General features: G+C 38.9%; 1 protein-coding gene across 1 annotated transcript in view; it reads left to right on the top strand.

The window, feature by feature from the left end:
* The window catches only part of fank1.L (fibronectin type III and ankyrin repeat domains 1 L homeolog), a 71018-nt gene extending 53163 nt beyond the window's left edge, over positions 1-17855 (top strand). The window contains exons 7-11 of the mRNA XM_018225177.2: positions 9777-9942; positions 15034-15177; positions 16409-16486; positions 17250-17294; positions 17385-17855. Coding sequence (XP_018080666.1) covers positions 9777-9942; positions 15034-15177; positions 16409-16486; positions 17250-17294; positions 17385-17423 — 472 coding nt within the window. The 3' untranslated portion in view covers positions 17424-17855. The remainder of the gene's footprint in view (positions 1-9776; positions 9943-15033; positions 15178-16408; positions 16487-17249; positions 17295-17384) is intronic.
* Positions 17856-18818: the final 963 nt, after the last annotated feature.

The raw sequence follows: 18818 nt of genomic DNA, 5'->3' as shown, positions 1-18818 counted from the left end.
ATGTTAATAAAAAATAAAAAGATATTGGTGTTCAGGGCCCCCCATAAACAAACATTTGTGGCCAGGGCCCCCCCCCCATTGAAAAATATTGGTGACTAGGACCCCACATGAGAAAAAAAATTGGTGGCCAAAAATTGGTGGCCAGGGCCCCTTAAACGTCCATGCCTTCCCAAAGTCAGCAGCTCTCACAAAGATGGGGAGCCCGGCTAATCAAGTAAGTGTGGCATGGTGGGGCCCCCCTTACCCTCAGGGCCCCCTACAACTCTCCCCCCTGTCCCCCCCCTGATGGCGGCCCTGCTCTAAGTTATAGGCCTATTCCCCTCTGCTCACTCCGCTTAAAGCTCAGGGCGGTGCCTCTTCCCTGATGTAATGAGTCGTCAAACCTTATTTCTTTTAACCCACTTTTTAGTCTCTGTGTTTATTACAAAGAATTATGTTTTAAAATGATTTCTTGCTTTGAAAAACTAGTAATATATCTTCATCATTATCATTATTATTTGGTTATGTATATTAATCATAGTTAAATTGTATGCTTTGTTCAAAGTGATGCTTTATGTTTATCTTGTGGATTCCAAACATATTTTATCATCACATATTTCCCCCTCCCTTTGTTGTTATCCTATTTAAACTGTTGCTCACATTTAAACAGTGATGTGCAGACAGTGAGTGGGTTCCACATAAAGCATATGTGACTTCTTTCTGCCTTGTTAGTCATAAAGCATGCCAGGGCACCTGTAATTGGATAGCAAGGCAGTGGGCACAGTCTGGATATAAATTTCATTCTGCAAGTAGAAAGAAGCTGAGCAGTTACAGAAACCTGTAGAATGTTATTATGGCCTGCCTTTTTGTCAGGATGAACCGCAGGTGAATGACTGGCAAGAAGGACCCTACATACTGTGTAACCTTGAGAATAACAGAAATAATATTACTAAATCAGAATAATCTAATAAACAAAATAAAAACAGACTGATGCAATGATGAAAAGACGCAGGTTCATTTAACTGCCTATTGGCTCAGGCAGGAGGCAGGCAAGCTATTCGTCAAATCATGACATCGGTAGATGGAGCGTGAGGACAAGGTACGCACTTACTTGTAGAACCTCATGTCTCATTGGCCTTCACCCAAAAGTATTACTTAGCATATGGTTGTTTAGGATGTTTGGCATAATCACACAAGAATTCTTTATGACAAGGAGCCCTTTGGATCTTAGATATTCACACATTGCGGCAAAATGGCTGTGTCAAAATGTCGTTAATTCCGGGAAAACGTTAAGTCTAGGAAAGAAAAAACACAGTTTGCCTGATTGGGACTGTGACAAAACATAAAATCTGGGTTCTATTGTATATTTCAGGTTAGCAAACGTAGAATGTCATCTAAATACCTTTAACCCTTTAAGTGCCAGCAGAATTGACCAATTTGGTTACGCGAAATGCCAGACGTTTTTGAAACATTCTGTGCTCTCTCACTTTAGGGGCATTTTCTGAGGGGAAACCTATAGTTCAGCTAGGAAAACTATACATTGTTTTTTTCGGGAGAAACTGAGCTTTCTAAATCTGCCTGAGTTTTCTTGTATTTCCACCTCTGCAAAAAGATTTATAGTGCTAAATACAAAAAAAAAAAATTTCATTTTACGCATGAAAATCCAACTGATTTGGAAAGCCTCATGTCTCTTGAACATGCCAATACCAAATATGTATAGTTTTAGGAAGATTTAGGACATCTGTACAGCAAAAACTACCGGCAGTATATTCCCGAATTTTGAAAGCAGAAGGCAGAAAACGGCATACTTTTGATTCCAAGGCCACAAAATCCTGAAACAGTATGTTTACCCCAGAAGACCATATATTTTTGGAAAGTACACATTCTGCCGATTCCAAAATGGGTAACTGTGTCTCTCTACTCCTAACTACCAAACATCAAAGCTTGTCTGAACGTAGCGTTTTTTATCAAAATGTATCAAAATTTTGAAAAATCACTTCAAAGGTTTTATTTTGCTGCTCCGCATATCACACACTATATTAGATACCAAGAAAAAGCACCCTGAATATGATTGCCAGGGGTCCACTGAACAGTTTGATCCCCATTGTGCATAGGATTACCAAAGTACCTGGCATTTAGAGACCCCAATATGAAGTTAGCACATCCAAATTGTCCAGGACTTTACTTCAGCTACTGAAAAATCAAAACACTGACTGCATTTTTTGTGGGGTAAAAACACCGAAATATACGTTTACCCCCCAAAACCATATATTTTTGGAAAGTACACATTCTACCGAATCTAAAATGAGTACCCATGCCTTTCTGCTCCAAACTACTGAGTCGCAAGGCTTTCCCAAAATTGTCAGTTTTGGTGAAATATCTGAAAATTTCCTAAAAGCTTCAACTTCCCAGCACCATATCACCCATGTATCATTACATACCAAGAAAAAGCACCCTAAATATGATTGCCAGGGTTCCTCCAAACAGTTTGGTAGCCATTGTTCATAGGTTTACCAAAGTATCTGGCATTTAGAGGCCCCAAAATGAAGTTAGCGCATACAAATAGTCCTGTGGGTAACTTCAGCTAATAAAAAATAAACACATTGACTGCATTTTTTGTGGGGTAAAAACACAGAAATATACGTTTACACCCCAAAACCATATATTTTTGGAAAGGACACATTCTACCGAATCTAAAATGGGTACCCATGCCTTTCTGCTCCAAACTACTGAGTCGCAAGGCCTTCCCAAAATTGTCAGTTTTGGTGAAATATCTGAAAATTGCATCAAAGCTTCAACTTCCTAGCACCATATCACCCATGTATCATTACGTATCAAGAAAAAGCACCCTAAATATGATTGTCAGGGTTCCTCCAAACAGTTTGGTGGCCATTGTTCATAGGTTTACCAAAGTATCTGGCATTTAGAGGCCCCCAAATGAAGTTAGTGCATACAAATAGTCCTGTGGGTAACTTCAGCTAATGAAAATTCAACACATTGACTGCATTTTTTGTGGGGTAAAAACACTGAAATATATGTTTACCCCCCAAAACCATATATTTTTGGAAAGGACACATTCTACCGAATCTAAAATGGGTACCCATGCCTTTCTGCTCCAAACTACTGAGTCGCAAGGCCTTCCCAAAATCGATGGTTTTGGTGAAATATCTGAAAATTGCCTCAAAGCTTCAACTTCCCAGCACCATATCACCCATGTATCATTACGTACCAAGAAAAAGCACCCTAAATATGATTGCCAGGGTTACTCCAAACAGTTTGGTGGCCATTGTTCATAGGTTTACCAAAGTATCTGGCATTTAGAGGCCCCAAAATGAAGTTAGCGCATATAAATAGTCCTGTATGTAACTTCAGCTAATGAAAAATCAACACATTGACTGCATTTTTTGTGGGGTAAAAACACAGAAATATATGTTTACCCCCCAAAACCATATATTTTTGGAAAGTACACATTCTACCGAATCTAAAATGAGTACCCATGCCTTTCTGCTCCAAACTACTGAGTCGCAAGGCCTTCCCAAAATCGACGGTTTTGGTGAAATATCTGAAAATTGTCTCAAAGCTTCAACTTCCCAGCACCATATCACCCATGTATCATTACGTACCAAGAAAAAGCACCCTAAATATGATTGCCAGGGTTCCTCCAAACAGTTTGGTGGCCATTGTTCATAGGTTCACCAAAGTATCTGGCATTTAGAGGCCCCAAAATGAAGTTAGCGCATATAAATAGTCCTGTATGTAACTTCAGCTAATGAAAAATCAACACATTGACTGCATTTTTTGTGGGGTAAAAACACAGAAATATATGTTTACCCCCCAAAACCATATATTTTTGGAAAGTACACATTCTACCGAATCTAAAATGAGTACCCATGCCTTTCTGCTCCAAACTACTGAGTCGCAAGGCCTTCCCAAAATCGACGGTTTTGGTGAAATATCTGAAAATTGTCTCAAAGCTTCAACTTCCCAGCACCATATCACCCATGTATCATTACGTACCAAGAAAAAGCACCCTAAATATGATTGCCAGGGTTCCTCCAAACAGTTTGGTGGCCATTGTTCATAGGTTTACCAAAGAATCTGGCATTTAGAGTCCCCGAAATGAAGTTATTAGCTGAAGTTACCCACAGGACTATTTATATGCACTAACTTCATTTTGGGGCCTCTAAATGCCAGATTCTTTGGTAAACCTATGAACAATGGCCACCAAACTGTTTGGAGGAACCCTGGCAATCATATTTAGGGTGCTTTTTCTTGGTACGTAATGATACATGGGTGATATGGTGCGGGAATTTGAAGCTTTGAGGCAATTTTTAGATATTTCACCAAAACCGACAATTTTGGGAAGGCCTTGCGGGGACTCTAAATGTCAGTAGTTTGGAGCAGAAAGGCATGGGTACCCATTTTAGATTCGGTAGAATGTGTACTTTCCAAAAATATATGGTTTTGGGGGGTAAACATATATTTCTGTGTTTTTACCCCACAAAAAATGCAGTCAATGTGTTGATTTAGCTGAAGTTACCTACAGGACTATTTATATGCGCTAACTTCATTTTGGGGCCTCTAAATGCAAGATACTTTGGTAAACCTATGAACAATGGCCACCAAACTGTTTGGAGGAACCCTGGCAATCATATTTAGGGTGCTTTTTCTTGGTACGTAATGATACATGGGTAATATGGTGCTGGGAAGTCGAAGCTTTGAGGCAATTTTCAGATATTTCACCAAAACCGTCAATTTTGGGAAGGCCTTGCGACTCAGTAGTTTGGAGCAGAAAGGCATGGGTACTCATTTTAGATTCGGTAGAATGTGTACTTTCCAAAAATATATGGTTTTGGGGGGTAAATATATATTTCTGTGTTTTTACCCCACAAAAATCTCCCAAATGAAAATAGTACATATGAATTTTCACATATGACACTCTGACTGCTACAATACAAGCACCTGGTATGTGCATTATGCACCATAAGACCCCCTAACAGTATAGAGACCCTAGAAAACCATATATTTTCTGAAAGCACACATTCAGACGAATCTAAAGCAAGTAATTACATCTTTCTACTGCAAACTACAAAACCACAAAGCAATGCTAAACATAACGCTTTTTATGGAATTTCTGAAAATAGTCACAAAGCTTGCATTTTACCCCATTATATACCCCACATTTTGTAACGTACCAGCAAAAGTCATCCTCAATATGAAAGCCAGGAGTGTACTGAACAGTGTGATGCCTGATATGAAAAGATTTACCAAACTAGGTGGCATACAGAGACGCCCAAATGAAAATAGTACATATGAATTTTCACATATGACACTCTGACTGCTACAATACAAGCACATGGTATGCGCATTATGCACCGTAAGACCCCCTAAAAGTATGGAGACCCTAGAAACCCATATATTTTCTGAAATTACACATTAAGACGAATCTAAAGCAGGTAATTACATCTTTCTATTGTGAAACTACCAAACTGAAAAAGCAATTCTAAACATAACTCTTTTATGGAAATTCTGAAAATAGTCACAAAGCTTGCATTTTACCCCATTATATACCCCACATTTTGTAACGTACCAGCAAAAGTCATCCTAAATATGAAAGCCAGGAGTGTACTGAACAGTTTGATGCCTGATATGAAAAGATTTACCAAACTAGGTGGCATACAGAGACGTCCCAATGAAAATAGTACATATGAATTTTCACATATGACACTCTGACTGCTACAATACAACACCTGGTATGTGCATTATGCACCATAAGACCCCCTAACAGTATGGAGACCCTAGAAACCCATATATTTTCTGAAAGTACACATTCAGACGAATCTAAAGCAGGTAATTACAATTTTCTACTGCAAACTACAAAACCGCAAAGCAATGCTAAACATAACGCTTTTTATGGAAATTCTGAAAATAGTCACAAAGCTTGCATTTTACCCCATTATATACCCCACATTTTGTAACGTACCAGCAAAAGTCATCCTAAATATGAAAGCAAGGAGTGTACTGAACAGTTTGATGCCTGATATGAAAAGATTTACCAAACTATTTTGTACACAGAGACCTCCAAATGGTTATATAGCAGACAAAATTTCCAAGGTCAAAATGAAGTAACAAAAATCCCTAAAATCCAACAAAACCGCAAAAATCAATGCTTTTTTTTTTTCGCCTACTGTAATCAGCAGTCAGAATCAATTTTTGATAATTTTAGCATGGCCAAATAGGTTTTACAGACAGAAAAAGGGGAACAACACCTTTGCAAAGCTGAAAATGTAATAAAATGGCAAAACATGCAATAAAATGTCTAAAAATGCACCAAAATCACCCAAATTGCAGTATAATCACCAAAATAACATACAAAAGGTATTGCGCAGTGCAATTAGCGAATACGCTATTCGCAATGGCAATAAAACAGTTTTTTCAGCAAAAAAAACAGACGATGCGATAAGAAAAAAAAAAAAATACACAACAGTGCAAGTGTGTATGTGTGTGTGTACAACTGACCAATTGCATGTTGTGTGTGTGTGCAAGCGTGTGGGGGTGCTGTGAATGTGTGTGACCCCCCTGATCCCCCAAAAATGTATGTGATTGTGTGTAAGTGTGAATGTAAGTGTGTAATGGGAAAATAAGTGTGTGTTTGTGTGTTTGTGTGTGTTTCTGTGTGTGGATGGGCACTAACCTGGGGGAAGCAGGTCCAGATCGTTGTGCAGGGCTGGAGGAAGAAAATGCTGCATCACCCAGGAAGATCCGTTGAGAGGGGGCGGAGCTTCGGCTCAGGAAGTGAAAGCAGCAGCAGGACACGCAGTGTGCACGTGTCTGCTGCTGCATTTGGGGCCCCTGGGCGATCGCGCCTCAGGGGCCACTCGTTCCCGGCCCCTGCTCATTGCCTGGGGGCTGGGGAACGAAGAGGAACGGAGCAAGCGGCTTGAAAAGCCGCTCCTCCGTTCCCTAACCCTGAAATGCTGCAGAACGTAGAATCTACGTTCTGTGGCATTTCAAGTGCCATCCCCACAGAACGTAGATTCTACGTGGGGTGGCACTTAAAGGGTTAAAGAATAGAAGCCAGTACTCCCCTGCAGCCCTTAGACTAATGGTTTTCATCTTTGGTTCAAGTCCAGTTGTTTTTTGATGTCAAACATCAGGTCATGTATTTAGCCATGGATTCATGATTATTATTGTGGTTCTTTTCATCAAATATGAACACCAGTCAGTGGTCTGATGTTAGTGATTATAATCATTGCAAGCATATTTAACAAATGAACCCTTAAGTAATTAAGACTTTTTCTACTCATTTAACCTAAAAGTTGTATTTGTAAATCCGTACTTTAAATGTTATTTTAAGATGTCAGTCAAGCGTCTTCCTTTTTAATAGGAGTTAGCTTAGATCTTTTTTCTATTCTGAGTATGATGCTTTGACTCATCCAAAAGATACAAATGCATCTGCAGTCTTTGTATAACGATGTTTAAGTAGAAACTTTCATGGCTTCATTTATAAAGACCAGTTTAATGTTAGTAAAGCTCTCAGTCTATGCTGCAATATAAATGTATCATTTGTTGCGGTCTTTCTTGTAATATTTTCATTTTTAGGCAATTTAAAAAAACAGCATCGCTATTGATTATGTGGCACTATCATTCTGCAGGAGAGAGAAAGTACACTGGCACATCCACTTTAATGTTTCCATGCCCTTTTCAATTTGTGCTGAAAGGTGTTAGAGTTAAAGGAAGTATTTAGTGCTACAAATAAAGAGATTAATGCGCTGCGTTGATTTTGGATGACTTCACTTTAATACCCAGTCATGTTTCTTCCTACTATTCCCATTTTCCAGTGAGTTTTTTTGTGACAGTGCCCTGCAGAAAATGTCAACAAAATGTTCAGTCCTACCAAAGTGTCCTTTTATTAGTGCTTTCTGTTCAAAGAGGTGTTCTGTAAAATCTGAGGTTTTTTTCCTAGCTAACAGACTAGGCATCTATATATCTTTGTTTTGTCTTTATTTTCAAGAGGATATATAACTCCAAAATACATTTCCAACTGTTACAAGTATGTAGCCCCAGCCCTTGCCAGCAAAAATGTAGGTTCTTTTCCATCTATTAAGATATTTAATACAGAGCTGGCCAATGTGCACTATGGAGGCCAGTTTAGCTTATCCAGGAAGGTTAGACCTGCTGATTGCAATTACTGTTGTTGTAGGCTCATATCACACAGTGCTCTCCCGGCATCGTCTGGCAGTTTTCCCCTGGCATCTGGCACCCACACACCAATGACAATTTTTTGTGTGCTGTATTTTCCTATAGTCCTATCTACGTCTGTATTCTAGAGAGGTGGGGGAGGCATGGATTTATTTTTTTCTTCCCACCCAGCTCAATTTTATCTTGCCTGGTAAAAAACAGGGGAAAACACTGTCAGATCTTATCATATCACTCTATCTTTAGAATTTTAGTGGGACTAATTATGGATATCCTTTCTTCTTAGTGATCGGTTTCCCTTAGAGGTGAATAACAAGTTATGTTAGGCCGGGTATGATATCATAATGAACCCAGGAGACAGAACTAAAGATAGCTAAAATAAGAATGTTAGGATAGAATCACACAGACAACCTTTGTTGTTTAAGGAACACTTACCAGCAATATACTTTCGGGGGAGCATATTACATTATACATCACCAAAAAATATTCTTGCCTGTCAAAAATTTCATTCCAAAAGCTGTCCAACATTCAAATATTGGGGTGCCACACAAGCAATAAAAATAAGTTCTAAGGGGATCACTACACTAGACACTGGAATATTTTTGGTGTTTTTGCTTCCATTCAGCTGCAAGAACAATAGTGATATTGGACACTAATGAGTTCAGGGTTCTGGAGAGTGACCTGGTGGACACCCTTACAGCACCATTAGATGAGGCCTCACTCTCCCTCACCTATAATTTTATTTCCTGAGACCCCTATAAGCTGCCCAACATTCAAATATTGAGGTGCCACACAAGCAATAAAAATAAGTTCTAAGGGGATCACTACACTAGACACTGGAATATTTTTGGTGTTTTTGCTTCCATTCAGCTGCAAGAATAATAGTTATATTGAACACTAATGAGGTCAGGGTTCTGGAGAGTGACCTGGTGGACCCTTACAGCACCATTAGATGAGGCCTCACTCTCCCTCACCTATAATTTTATTTCCTGAGACCCCTATAAGCTGCCCAACATTCAAATATTGGGGTGCCACACAAGCAATAAAAATAAGTTCTACGGGGATCACTACACTAGACACTGGAATATTTTTGGTGTTTTTGCTTCCATTCAGCTGCAAGAACAATAGTGATATTGGACACTAATGAGGTCAGGGTTCTGGAGAGTGACCTGGTGGACCCTTACAGCACCATTAGATGAGACCTCGCTCTCCCTCACCTATAATTTTATTTCCTGTGACCCCTATACCTTTATTTCTTGTGACCCTAAACTGGATTGGAAGAGGAACCCCTTCAATCAAACAGTGAGTCAACTTGATTTACTTAGTCTGCCCTCTGTTATACTGACTTGTGGGGCACAAGAGTGACCTGCAAAATTTGATAAAATATGGGCCCACGGCTGGATGGGAATCCTGGCATAGCTTAAGATCCATAGCGACTTCTATTCTGTTTTCAGTCAAACCAAACATTGTTTTACATGTTAGGCATTCTAATGTATGGATATCTGTTTGCTGATACTGAACTGCAACTCTCACTGCTTTACTATATCCTAACATTTTGGTATTATATATGTCACACCTGACTTTATTGGTCCCCACAGTGTCATGCTGTCTTGTTTTGCTGGCCACCTTAATATTGTGCAGTATTTAAGAGGACAAGGAGCCTCGTGGGAAAGCAGAGATAAAGGAGGATGTACAGCAATGCACTGGGCAGCAGACGGAGGCCATTTGAAAGTTGTTCAGTGGATGATTGATGATGGCTGTAAGGTACGTGAATACTTTTTCTTCTATTTTTCTTTTGCCAAAAACCTCTTTGCTTATATAATTGATTTTAAGCACATTTGTCATGATATTTAAGCTTCATTGAAGACGGCATCCAGTAGTCTGACATGGTTTGGCACAGCAAATATAATTAAAGAAAAGAAAATGCCGTTCAGATATTAGAATCACTGCTGCAACTCTACCACTGAGGGGATCTGGTTGGAGGCAAAGCATTGGTTGGCATAATTCTTAATAAATCTGAATTGTAACTGTCTTCTGTATTTTTCTAGTCTAGGCTAGTACAGTAGTGAAGGTTTCAATCCCTGATTTATACATCACAAACTGGCCATACGCGTGCCAATAATAACTGATTGATGATTATTAATACATATATGGTAAATAACCCCCTAAGTGTCAGATTTTTCATCCAGTACTTGGTTTAGAGTGCAGCATCCAGGGGGCTTTGAGCAGTAAGGGTTGCGCTCTTGGACCCCAGGGGTCATGAATGATCCCTCTTGTAACAGAAAATAAAAAACCAGGTAGTTTCTTCAAATTAAAGGGAAAGAAATTGCACATAGCCATTGCTGATGGTACAGGCAGATTAATCACTTTGATTATAAAAATAACGAGCCACGTGTACAGCATGACCTAGGAGAGGAAGCAAACATAGGATTTATAGTGCAGAAGCCTTCACAGTCATCCAATAAGGTAATTGAAAAAAACAATATAAGGGCTGTTGCATTAAATAGTGTTCACTGGAGATTATTGATTCCATGCATCCCATTCCTTTTATAGTGTAGGTGTTGTTTCACTTTGAAAACTAAGGGGGTTATTTATCAAAGTCCGATTTTATCTCAACATTTTCTGATACAAACGCCGATCAAATCCGCGCGGGTTTTTTACGCTTATTTATTATTACATTTTCCCGAAAACTTGCTGTGCGGGAAAAAAAATCAGGTTTTCACAATTTTTTCAGATTTTTCACCAAAAACTCATATTTCATATGCTTTTTTGCCCAAAAACCGGGGGTAAAACGGGGTATTTTGCACAAACCCAGCGCAGATCAAAAATCATTGGGACTTCTCCCATTGACTTATATGCAACCTCGTCAGGTTTAATTCGGATTTTACCATCCTCGGGGTTTAATAAATTCCAAAAAATTCGTGATTTTTTAAAAGTCTGATTTTATAAAAACAAAATCACAATTTTTTGGGGATATGACTATGAAGATTTTCATTCATCCAGGTCATGTTATATCTAGTATAGGTAAATCTAAAAACAACTGGACTTGCTGAGTAATCAATGAAGACGTTTCACTACTCATCCGAGCAGCTTCTTCAGTTCAACTGACTGGTGTGGGAAATTATTATATTAATTTTTTTGGGGATTTTTGCATTTGGAGTTTAGTAAATAACCCTCTAGGAAAATAGTATGCTGCCTTCAGTAAAGTGCTACTACCATTGCATATATGAAGTAGGGCAGGGCCCCTTATATGGCCCTCCACATCAAAGTCTGCCTGCTGTGTCTGCTTACCATATGTAAACTTTAATAGGTATCTCTACAGAGATTGACTGGCCCCTCCATTGTTTAAACCTCAAATTCACACTGTAATCCTCTGTATTGTTCACACCTGTGATCCCCCTGTATTGTTCACACTTGTGACACCTCTATTGTTTATATTCTAAAGGCCTGTACTGTTCATACCTGAGACCCAGACTGAAACTGCCCACATTGTTCACCTGTTCACACCTTATTCAAAATGCTAATGGAGCCCCAGCACTGTGTCACTGTATGTAGTACATATTAGACTACTCCTGATTCCTGTCTCCTGCTCTGTTCTGCCTTCCCTATGCTCCCTGTGTGTGTGTCATACTTTGGTATTTGTTCTGGGGGTTTATTAGCAATTGAAAATGATTGTTAGTGGCCCCTAAGGTGTTTAATCATATGCTGGGGTACTGTATTATACACAGGGGAGGAGGAGGCATATGGATTTATGGTTATGTCTTATATGACTTAACTGTTTTCACATATGAGTGACATCCTTGCCAGGGCAGACACAAGGTAGTTCAGCACCCCAGGCAAGAGCTTCACTCAGTGCCCCCTGTCCTGCATTACCATTTCCCTCCTTACCATGATGGTTTTTAAATAAAGAGAGCAAGAAAGTGTGCAAAATTTTTTCATTTATATTACTGCTCCCTATACCTGTACCAGCAAGCTCAGCAGCCATCCATCATACAGCCCTCCTGCAGCCATCATATTGACTGAGTCAGCAGCTTGATGGCCTGCAGGGGTGTAACTACAAAGGAAGCAGACCCTGTGGCTGTTGGGTAGCCCAGGATATATAGGGGGCTTCATGAGTCCCTAATTAATGAACAATTTCAATATATATATTGGTAAAACAGGTCAACCTCTGGATATGTTGGGACCAAAAATGAATTTGTATCATCTAATTACACCCCTGATGGTTTGTATATGGAGTCAAAAGAAATTTAGTAAATGCTAGCACAGGGGCGGTCATCTAATAGATTGGCACCCCTCAGTGATTGACACAGTTACTGTGCAGACAAGAGTTCCTTATAATTGACACAGAAGGAGCTGTTAGAATCTGCATCCTGTACAGCTCACAAGAAAACAACAGCAGACCTTTAGAGAAAAAATAAATCAATAATCTGAACGAGAGCATTTTATGCAAGTCCTCCGGGAGCACCTTAAAGGCCAAAATTTAAGAAAATCCCTTCTTGAAGATCAATGAATACGAGGAAAATTAGAGATAAATAACAGGGTCGTTTATTTTGATTTCATATATTCATTCAAGCAAAGATATTGTAAAAATTTCAGCAGCTCCCCCAGGAATGCTTGGAGAACTGTTGTTTAAAGAAGGAAAATGTACTTTCTTAAGTAAGATTTTACAGTAGCCATATTACAGACTTGTTCTAGCTTTACGGCTTGGCGTACAGAAAAAAAACGTTGATATTTTAAACTAGGCCATGGGGGCTCTTTACATTGCATTAATACAACACAATGCAGCATGTTATTTTCCAATAATGCACTTTTTTTTAAATAGAATTCCAGCATAATTGTGACCACTGTGAATTGGCATACAACTTTTAATGCACAAATTGTAAAGAGACATGGAAATTAACCTTGCACCTGTTTATGAATTGTGCGCAAATCAAGTCATTGGGGCAGATTTAATAAAGGGTGAAGTGGGCTTTTCTAGTGAAAATTTACAAAAAGACAATATGCAAGGACATTGCCAATTTACTAAAAGGCTAAGTGGCAGATTCCCTAAAGGGCGAAGTGACTAGCGCTAGTGAAAATTCGCCAGCGAGACATCATTTAGGTTCTTTGCCAATTCCATAAAGGGCGCAGGCGTAACTTTGCTAGCAAAAGAGACAAACGCTAGCGATCATTCGCACTTTATCGCCAGGCGAAGTTTCGCTCTGGCAAAGGGTCGTAACTACGCAAATTCAGAAAGATACGGATTTTACTGAACGTTACCTCTTGCGCCAGACTTGCCTTCGCCGCCTCAGACCAGGCGAAGTGCAATGGAGTGGATGGGACTTCCTCAATTCTTTCCCAAAAAACACTGGCGTCATTTACTTTTTTCAGTGTGATAGCCTGCAAAAGACAGTAGATTTTTCTTTGGGTAACCGGGTTCCCCCCTACATTCCTAACATATGGCACATAAACTATACACTGGGCTAATGTGTAGGGCAATATAACAACTCTATTTTATTTTATTAAGGTTCCCCGGGCTTGTGTAGTGTAATGCATTTGCTGCAATATATATGTCCATTAAACGTTCACTTCCTGCTGTATGCAAATTAGCCAGCGATGGCGCAACTTCGCCAGAGTCCGGCGCCCTTGACGCAACTTCGCATTTTAGGGAATTAGGGTTGTCCTGGCGAATTTACGCCTGGTGAAGTGTTGCGAAGTGGGCGAAGTGGATTTGCGCCGCTTTGGGAATTTGCCCCTAAGAAGACAATTAGCTAGTGAAAAAAGCTCAGTTTCACCGAGCTTATTTTCATTCAGGCGAACGATCGTTACTCCACAAATTTATCAAAGTGCGAACCTTCCAATCCGTTATCCTTTTCACTAGAGTCTGTTTTGCCTGGCGAATTGATAAGATGAAGCTTCATCCTCAACATTATTGTGTCAGTGACATCGTTTCCTTAATAAAAATAGGGAAAACGCTGGCATTTTTTCATATTTTAATCTGGGATTGTGTTAAAAAGTTGTAACTGTTTTTAATTTTTTTTAACCATTTGAAGCTCATGCCACACATTTTTGAGTGGGCTTATGTCTAGGACAATAGAGGGTCTTTTTTGTCTATTTTTTGTTTCCATGGAAATTTTTAATAATAAGTGCCCGCTTCCAGCAATTTCACCAACAATCACTAATAAAGAAATATATATGACCTATATATATATATATACCTGGCATATTTTAATTGAAGTAAACACAAGTATGCTAACGAAGTTTCGGTAGGAAGAAAATAACGCTAGAGAAAATTCGCTTAGAAATGTCAACACTGACAATTTTTTTCTGGTGAAACGTAGCCAGCGTTCACCTGTCAAGACGAAACTTTGCATTCTGATAAATACGCGTATTCACGCCTGACAAAGTTGTGCGAAGTATGGCAAAGCCTTCTGAGGCGAAAATTTGCCCTTTAGTAAATTTTCCCCATTGTGGGCATCACATGAACGTGTACACGTCTCTAAATTAAGCACAATTTCATGTATACCAAACCAGCATGAAAAGAGAACTTTGTACATAATGCCTGGTCCAAGTTTTATTGTACAATACAGTGCTCCCTCCCATTCTGCAATTGGTATTTATATTAGTAGACACATGGACAAATTGGTGTTGCACTGGGTATATAAAATCCATACATTTTAGTAAGTGGTACCTTAATGGTTATGGGAATACGGTCATTGCAATAATTCCCCTTGTCAAGGGCTGCTCTTTTTTTCTGTTTGTCGGCTAAACACAGTTTTATTTCATGGAAAGAAGCCACTCCCTAAGTTAACTTTTTTTTTTTACTGAATTTGGATGTAATTCATAATTAAGTACATGATATCTGTTTGGATTCAGATTGACAGTAAAGACACCCATTTGGAATGGACGCCTCTCATGAGAATCGCAGCAATCTCGGGAAACGTAGACATCGCCCGATTATTAATTGCAGCTGGAGCGGAAGTAAACGCTAAGGATACCAATGGAAAGACACCTTTGATGGTAAACGTTCTACTATCCTTAAACGTAAATCTTTTTTTATCACTACAGACATTTAGCTGTTATTTATCTCATTCATAGATGCCTTACCAACCGAAAGAAACAGAGACAAAGATATACAACATAAATGGGGTTATTTATCAAGCTCCTAACATCTGAAACTCAAATAATTCGTAGTTTTCGCAGCAAAAAAAAAAACCTATACATTTTTTGAGATTCATTAAAGTCCGATGATCTAAAAACTCAGAATCCGAAACCCCCTGAATCTAAAAGCTGCTCGAGGTCCTGTATAAGTCAGTGGGGACGGTTTCCGTGTCTGCGCTGATGTCCGTACCATTGTCCGATGATAACGGGGTTTCGGCGCAAAAAACTCTGAAAAGTCAGAAAAAAACGTAGTTTTGCGGAAAACTCAGAACAATTCGAAGTTCTCGGGGAAAGCTCCGAAGTTTGCCCAACCCTATATTCAGGCTTTTTTATTTATAAATATGGTCCATTCTGGAATTCGGAGTTTCTCAAAGTTTGATATTAGAAATACTGAGATAAATTTGGACCTTGATAAATAACCCCCAAAGACTATGTCCAATTAATAACCTATGGAAGCCTGTGGATCAATATGCGTTACTTTATTTGTAATATTTGTGTATATGCCTGTATAATTAGTCCTCAGTAGTTCTAACTAGCGCCTTTTTTTTTCAGGTACTGAGATAATTCTTGGTGATTTAGGGGGTCTGTTACCCCCATGTTTTAAAAATGTGCAGATATGTTTGAAAAACCAGATGTAAGAATTGGTCTAAAGCCTCCTTCTCAAGGGGTCCCAAATAACCTCGTCAGTGCCAGGAATCGGTGCCTTTACCTATGGCTATATTTCCACCAGAAAGTACAGGATCTCACCCACTATAGTCGTGAACTGAGAGGCGCTGCTAATTTAAAGGCTTTCTATCCTTAGACCAAAATGCAAAAACAGGGGAGAGAAAGATTTCCCAGAAATCCCCACACAGGTGATATCAGTGAATGGGGGTTTCCCAAACATTCAGTGGGTTTGGACTGTCCTAAGAATGAAAAGAGAAAAAGAAAATGAAAAAAGAAAAAAAACAAAGTAGAATTACAGTGGTGGATAGATGGGTTACTCTGTAAGTGCCTACACTGTACTCAGATTTTCAACAGATTTTATTCTATTTTTTTGTGGTGATCTTGTTCATCAATATCCTCATTTGTATGTATGTGGATTTTCCAGGTGGCTGTTTTGAATAACCATGAATCTTTAGTTCATCTGCTTCTAGAAAAAGGAGCCGACCACAGCATTAAAAACGAGGTAATACAATCTAATCTGATCATTGACATCAACTTTTTGTAAACAGTAAGGGGGTTATTTACTAAAATCCAAATTTATCTCATATTTTATTTATAAAAACCCAAATTAATCTGATCTCGGAAAAACTTGATAAAATCAAGCGAAAATCCGAATTGCTCACATTGTTCTGGCTTTTTTCCCCGAATCGTTTTTTTTTTTTTATAGAGTTTTTGCCTTAAAACTAGGAATGCACCGAATCCACTATTTTGGATTCAGCCAAACCCGAATCCTTCACAAAAGAGTCGACCGAATACCAAACTGAATCTGAATCCTAATTTGCATATGCAATTAGGGGAAATTACATGACAAAATGTCATGTAATTTCCCTCCCCACCCCTAGTTTGCATATTAAGACTTGGATTCGGTTCGGCCGGGCAGAAGGATTCGGCCGAATCCTACTGAAAAAGGCCGAATCCCGATCCGAATCCTGGATTTGGTGCATCCCTACTTAAAACCACCTGAAAAAGTCAGATTTTCGGGCTAAATCCAGCGCAAACCACGATAACTTCAAATTGAGATTGGTACCTCTACCAATGACTTATACAGGACAGGTCTGCGATGGTAGATTTTTGGATTCTGGCTTCAGGGCATAATAAATCTTGGGTTTTTTTCCCACGAGTTTTTGCCCCAAAAAGCCAGACCAGATATTATTCGAGGTTTAGTAAATAACCCCCTAAGTTTTAGGATGAATATCAAAAATACATCTTCTTTCTCCCTTATCCAGTATGGCATTGGCATGACCGACATGGCTAAAGCTTTCAACAGAGAGGTAAAATGTTTGTAATTTCATTTCTCGAATGTTATTATAACAATGATGTTAAATGGTTTAATGTCAATTGCTTCCTTATTTCTCTGCTAGAGTGTGGTGGCCATTTTGGAAGGACTAAAAAGTCTGTAACTCAGCGATTGACTTTGAAAACACTGGAAACCTTGCGGCTCTGACCCAGAACCTTCAGTGAATCCTGTTCTTCTAGTTATTTTCTATTCCACTTTTGTATGTTAATATATTATAATAAACTTTAATACAACGAACCTCATATTCACCATACATTTGGTTAAGAGAGTACTAAAAACCATATTTATACTGTATGTTTTAACTACTAAACTTACTTAACTAGCCGAGAGGGTCAGCAGCCCTATAACAGGCCTTCAAAGTTGTCCCCAGAAGCTCTTCATTTTGGATCTTACTGGGTCACATTTTGAGTGTCAGTGACACTGCACATGCTCAGTAAACTCAAGGCAGCTGTTGAGAGGCTAAGATTAGGGATAGCCTATGACACGAAACACGCAAGGCTGTGGACACAATAAACTTTCTTCACTTTGAACTATTTGCCTGTTGGAAGTTTGCCTTCATTGAGTGCCTGCTCCAAAAGGTTAAGTTTAGGGATCATCATGGAGAGAATGAGGTTTATCTATAATAGAAGCTGATGCTACAGGACTAATTATTAAATTCTGATGCAGACTGCAAAGACTGATCTGCCATTTAATGTGAATCTGAATTTTATTTTATATATATAATGTATATATAAACATGCAACAAAAACACGCAAATTTACCTGCAGTCGTTTGAGTGTAAAACCCCATTTATTAAAGGGATGGTTCACATTTAAGTTATCTTATAGTATGTTATAGAATGGTCAGTCGGTCTTCATTTTTTATTTTGTATAGTTTTTTAATTACGTGCCTTCTTCTTCTGACTCTTTCCAGCTTTCAAATGGGGGTCACTGACCCCATCTAAAAAAAAGAAATGCTCTGTAAGGCAACTAATGTACTTTTATTGATATTTTTTATTACTCATCTGACTTTTCAGGCCTCTACTATTTATAGTCCAGTCTCTTATTGAAATCAGGGCATGGTTGCTAGGGTAATTTGGATCCTAGCACCCAGATGGTTGGAGAGCTGTTAAATAAAAAGCTAAATCACAAAAAAAACACAAATAATAAAAAATGAAAACCAATTGCAAATTGTCTCAGAATATCACTCTCTACATCATAAAAGTTGGTTTAAAAAGTTTAAACCCCTTTCAAGGTACTTGCACCAATTACTTACGGAGCTCAGCCTCACTGAGAAACCCTGAAGCTTACCATTAACTCCGTAGCTCCAGGGTTCCCTCAGCACACAGCATTAATAGGTGCAGGGCACTTGCATATAAAGTCTGTGGAGCACACGTCACTCTCATGCTGAATGCTGAAAATGAGGCCAACTGGACTTGGAAAACTTTCATCCAATTTATGGGTGAAGTGTGAGTGCATTTAATTTTGATGCATTGTTGGCAATTGTGTAAGGTGCAATG

This window comes from Xenopus laevis, chromosome 7L (assembly GCF_017654675.1).
Source record: "Xenopus laevis strain J_2021 chromosome 7L, Xenopus_laevis_v10.1, whole genome shotgun sequence".
In the NCBI taxonomy this organism is placed as follows: Eukaryota; Metazoa; Chordata; class Amphibia; order Anura; family Pipidae; genus Xenopus; species Xenopus laevis.
This window is presented reverse-complemented; position numbering and strand designations above follow the sequence as displayed.